Raw genomic sequence first — 6000 nt, 5'->3', positions numbered from 1 at the left:
TCCGGATCCCGTTCCACGTACCCCCAACCTCCCTGTTAGTTGTATCTGTACCTCAGAGCCAGAGTGAAGTAAGTCTAAAAATAGCGACTTTCTGTTTGTTAGTGCATTGTATGTGGAAGCTTATTCTGCATCGAGTCACGTGAACGTAGTTCTTAAAAAAAAATATATTTTCAATTTTTACCAGGGTTCAAAGAGCGCGCGTCCCATCTTTTGCGTGGGCCAGTAAAAAGTTTTTCATCTCTCCTGTAAAATTATCATAATGTGACTTACGTCGTTCTGGCTCTGAGGTACAGGTATAACTTCAGACAGTACATATATTAAAGAACTACTAGTTTTATAACTATTAAAAATATTATGAGATAGAAATGAGAGAAAACTCCTCTCCCCCCTAAAGTTCAATTGGTCCCTAAGTTCATTTGGTTGTTCAGTAAAAGTTTGAGGAACTCGTCAGCAACAATGATTCAAAGAACACATTTCTCTGACATAATCTCTATCACCTGCTCACTTCATAATTTATGAGAGGTGCAGTACTATCGTTTTCCTTCTTTGGCACATGAAGTTGAAGGCCTTGAAGTTCCAAATAAATCAATTTGGTGGCTTAAATTAAATGGGGACAGATCCCTCCCCCTCACACACACACATACACACACACACACTCACTTTCTTCGCGCAGAGTTTTCCCCAGATCTTCCAGTTTTTCTGGAGAGACCTCAGAATAGCTTTTCTATTCCGAGGAATAATGAAACTACTGCTGTAAAAGCACTTATTTTCGCAAGGCTTTAATTTTCACGATTTTCGCGAGCTCCTAGTAATCGCGAAAATTTCATACAAGCGAAATATTTCATCTTTATACATATAATAAAGATTTCGGTTCTGGTGATATGAAATTCGTAAAATTTTAAGCTCGCAAAATCACCGATACATTCATTTTCGAAAAAATAAGTGCTTTTACAGTATCCCCTTCCTCCTGAGTAAAAATTCACCTTCACAGCGATAAAGTTAGTCATATCATCCTTCTATATCCAATATCTATGGCTCAAAATCCTCAACGCTCTACACTGTACCAGAATAAATTTACTTGAGGATTTTTTTTGGTGCAGATCACCCATTAAAGAAAGCTGCGTTCTTAAGAGTAGATCAGGGCCGAATTTAGCTTCATGCTGACCCGAAGCAGATTTGAAATCTGCCGCCCCCTCCACTTACTTGATTTATCAAAGGTCAATTTAAATACTGAAAAGCACTTTTTTTTCACAAGCCCATCGTAATAGAGAAAATTTAAGACTCGCGAAACATTTAAACTTCATACATTATAATTAAATTTTGTATTTTGATTGTGTTAATAGTAAATTCACAAAATATTCAAAACGCGAAATCACCGATAGCTTTATTTTCGTGAAAATATATTATATGTATGTACTCTTTATACTTCTTATAGCCATGTAGTGCATAGTACATGCACCCCATGTTCTTCCTTTTAAATATTGCAAGGATTTCGATTGCTATTAAAATTTGCAATCACAAACTTTTCAGGCAATCTGTAAGGCATGCTGAATCTCTATGGGGCTTTAAATCTGCCCAAGGCTTAGAGAGTTGTTTTTTTTATTTTTTTAGTTCGTTTCAAAAGCGTTCAATTTCCTTCTAAAACTTATTTATTACAATTATATTCTGCCTTTTAGTATTTGTGTGTCTGAAATTTTGTATTCGATTTTTAAACTTTCATAAGACAGTGACAACGGCATTTAAACTGACAAAAACATAATTTAGTTAATTTTTTCGTTAATAAAGAAACCGAACAAAATTAACTGAGCAATAAAAAACACCGTAATTTCAAAATCATTCAGTTTACTTACTTTTTTTTTTCAATGTTCAAATTACGTATATTAAAACAATCGAATTGTGGCGTTTTAAAGCGTCACCTATAGTATGTAAACAATACATATCAAAAATTGAAAAAAATATTTTGATTTTTTCCAAACGGAGTAAGTTTCAACTAACTTACTGAGCAGAAGTAATAATCCCCAATTACTTTCCAATTCTTAAAACATTCAAGTAATGTTTCGTGATGAACCCTAAGGGTATAAGAGGAATAATATGCTCTTTTTAAACGCAGAAAGAGATAATGGTCACTCAGGCCTTCCAGTGCTGCACATACAGTCTTTTTAAGAGAAACCAGATGTTATGTCTGTTTTACCTGAGGCTCTCTTCTTGAAGCGCCCCGGAAGGACCTTCTTTGAGTAAGGGAAATAAATTCTTGAAAGGTATAGATCAAAGTGTATGTTTTCTATAGGGGATGTACTCCGTCCCTGCCGCAAGCTAAAAATGAAACTGATTACCCATTACCGGAAGTCTGTCACACCGCATTTTCTGTGGTTTCGACAGTTATGTTCAAGTCCGCTCACAAATTAGGATCAATTATGTCGCTGTTTTGGGGGAAAATAAAAAAAGAACTGATGTTTTATTTCCGAGAATAATAATTTAAAAAATGAGATTGAAGCAAAATTTGCCGCCCTAGGCAGCTGCCTACTCTGCCTATTTGTATTTTAACCCATTTGTAGAATTTCGAAATTTTAGAAAATTATTATTATTATTATTATTATTTATTTATTTATTTTTTTATTTATTTATTTTTTTTTTCAAGCAGCTATTGAAGAATACTTTTATCAGTTTTTCAACTTTATAATTTTCCAGGAATAATTAATGCATTTTAGTTCGTTAAATACATTGCGGGATTTTCAATCATTCGAGTAAGTTTATTCTCATAATCCACTACAAAAACTTTTCTTATTTCAATATTTACTTTAATCATGGTGCACGTGAGATCTGCCTTTGGATCGAAAATTAAGAGGAAGATGAGTAAAATGAAGAATACTTTAAAAGATACCTGGGTATCAAGCCCGTCATTTAGGAGATGTGGGAAGAGGTGGGGGGGGGGGGGGGGGAGATGCTCCCCTGACTCTGAAAAGTTAATGCTTTTGCATATAAGTGGACGTGGTTTTTGTTCTCTTTGAATAAAATTTGCATCGAGTATACACCCTTTGCCACCCCCGGAAAAATTCAAAATGACGGGCCTGTTAAGTGCATAAGATATATTTGTGAACTAAATGCTAAGCAGATGAAAGGAAGAAAGGGAAACAGGCATAGCGCCCGTCATGGGGGGTGTTGAGGCATACCACAGCAGCAATTTGGAGCCAGCTGAGAAGGGACTTGAGAGGAATTTTTTTAAAAAAAAAAAAGCAATTGAAATGCATTTTTGTATACCTGTTTACGAAAATGGAAGGGTTTTGTGGCATGATTTGGCAAGGGGGCCTAATATCTGCGGCGGGGGGCAGTGAAAACACGTTCCATCAATTGCAAAATATTTGCGACTTTATTTGAATGTAAACTTAATATTACTTGAATGAAAGTGAACTACTATTGAAAAAAAAATGTATTTAGTGTTTACAGTAAATTATATATTAATGTCGTTAAACACATAAAAGTATTCATTTCAGTCATTTAAAATGCAAAGCATAATTTAACCCGTAGTGCATACAAACAACGGGATATAATACTTTTTTATGCACATCTCTGGATGCCCCTCCCCCTCCAAAAAGTGATCATTTATGTTTTTTTTTTTATTTTTAACAGAAAGATTCATATATTATTGATTGCATTTCCATCCCAAGTTTTTGGAAGGGTAGTTACCAAATAGTTGAAAATCATTTTCAACATAAAATACTAATTTATTAAAAAGCCAGAGCTACAAATTCCTCATTTTCTATTTATGTGCCCTGGGTAATTCATCTGAAGGAATTCCTCCAGATCAATTTTTCATTCTGTCTTTTTCTACTTGGTATTGAGTTTCCAATTTGAGTAAGGTTAGCAAGATTGTGCCATTTGTGTGTCTGGACGATGTCCAGAATTCGATCTCAGTAGTATTTACTGTGTCGAGGAAAAAATTCGAAAAACAGCCTTGACCCCGTTTTGTCGCAGAGCCTTTACATCCATTGGGGGGCGGGGGAGGAGGAGGTTGTATGTATACAATCAATAGACGAGTATTGTGACGCCAGATGTCGCGGAGAGCGCCGGGAAAGCCGGAAGGTATCAAGGATTAAGGGTAATGCTGCAGTGCGTATGAGCGAGAGGTAGGTACTGTTGGTTGAGCCCCCAACTTACACCGGCAGATGAACGCTAGCTGTCTAATGGGGGATTACAACTTCGGAATTTCATCAACTGTAACTGCACTCTCTCCGGTAGACTATAAACAAAATCCGAGCAAATCTTTTTTCGGCAGCGATTCTGTGTCTCATACCATGCAAGATGAATTGCTCATGGACAAGACAAGCTCCTCCGCTGGAGGTAAACAAACCGAGTCTCAACAACAAACAACTTCAAACGGAGACACTATGGTTAGCAACGGTGATGGCAACTTAGAAGATTTCTCTGGCTCGAAAGTTAAGTGCGAAGATTCCGAACTAGCTGTTAACAATCAAATTGAGAAACATACAATAGATGGCTCCTCAACATCAGGAACATCAACTTCTGCGCTGCAGTTGGAGTTCACAGATGCTTCAATCACAACCTCAGCTCCTAGCTTTTGGTCTGGTGTCACAGAAGATGCTTTTAATTCCGGTGTATCTCCTTTAAAAAACACGCTATCTTTTCAAAACTTTCCAAATGCTTCAAATCCTGTTTTCAATACAAGTCTGGGACCTCAGATAAATATACCTCAGTCTTTACCCCCTCAAAGAAGGGCTATTACCGGTGCTCATAATTTTAATCAAAGCAGGCATCAACCTCAACAATCAAATGTTTTGAAAACATTCTCCAATTGGAGCAGTCCTCAGAGCACATCATGGTCGGCTCCTCAAACACCCAATGGGCTATTACCATGGAATGCTGTAAATATGAGCAACCAGAAGAGAACGGTGCAAAACATCAATCCTGTTTGTACTCAGAAAAAAACACCTCCTGCTATTGGGCAGCATTCAGTGGTTATATCACCGTCCAAGTTTAGAAGAAGTACTTCATTACCCCTTGGTAAACAATTCCCTCATTCCTTTAGTGGAAATCCAGGATTTGATATGTCTACCCTTGATGAAAATCGAGATGGAAATATGATTTTCCCATTCCAGGTGAACTACATTATCTGTCATGATTAATGCAAAAAATGCATTGTATAAGTTTTCTTAATTAAATTGAAATCTGTATAACATTTATTAATTTTTAAAATTATTTTATGAGTTTGCTTTTAAGAACTTTCATTGATATTTTAATTTATCATTGATGTGTCTTCAATCAATGGTGCTAAAATTGTTTAATGGTAGCCGAAATCTCTATAAGTTGGCCATAAAATATTTTATAAGAGTTTTTTCAGGTTATATTAATCTCAGCACAGATGCTTCTACTGTAATGAAAATTGCTGATAAAAAATAAGCGTGAATTCTGAGTGCATTTCATTATTTTTTAATCAAGAAGGCTTAGATATAAAATAATCTTATCCTAACATTGAGTAAATAAGGGTGATTCATTTTCATCTAACTTATTCTATCATTTTCATTAAACTTATTCTATAATTTTAGCAAACTTGTTCGTCTTTTGTTTTGTTCTACATGAAAAGTTATTGCAATATTTTTCACAGGATCATCAGATTACTGGCAATATAAATTCAAGTGCAATAGATGCCTTGAGGTTTCCATTAGAACAGCAACTTTTAGACATCATGAGAACTTCTAATACTGATAACCAAGATCACTTTAAAGGTATGTCTTGTTTCTCATGGTGTTGTTGTAGGAAATAATTTTACAAATAGAGTTATCATACATCCTGTTTTTTATTTTAAAAATCATAACTAGAAAAAGGAAGACTTTCTTTAAAAAATGTTCCGGATGCCAAAAATATACGTTTTAAAAACAACGCGCTTAAGTAACAGCTTTTCTATTGATACTTTGTAAACTTACTGACTAAAGTGATTTTTTTCATATTGAACTGTATCTAGATTAGAATAAACATGCAGGAAAA

At 35.2% G+C, this 6000-nt stretch overlaps 1 protein-coding gene across 1 annotated transcript in view; it reads left to right on the top strand.

Annotated features, from left to right (window-relative positions):
* Positions 1-4166: 4166 nt before the first annotated feature.
* LOC129218045 (cytoplasmic polyadenylation element-binding protein 2-like) overlaps positions 4167-6000 on the top strand; it is a 172583-nt gene continuing 170749 nt past the window's right edge. Inside the window, exons 1-2 of the mRNA XM_054852224.1 lie at positions 4167-5114; positions 5621-5741. Coding sequence (XP_054708199.1) covers positions 4182-5114; positions 5621-5741 — 1054 coding nt within the window. The 5' untranslated portion in view covers positions 4167-4181. The remainder of the gene's footprint in view (positions 5115-5620; positions 5742-6000) is intronic.

This window comes from Uloborus diversus, chromosome 3 (genome assembly GCF_026930045.1).
Source record: "Uloborus diversus isolate 005 chromosome 3, Udiv.v.3.1, whole genome shotgun sequence".
NCBI lineage: Eukaryota > Metazoa > Arthropoda > Arachnida > Araneae > Uloboridae > Uloborus > Uloborus diversus.
Note: the sequence above shows the minus strand (reverse complement) of the source record. Positions and strands in the feature narration are given on the sequence as shown.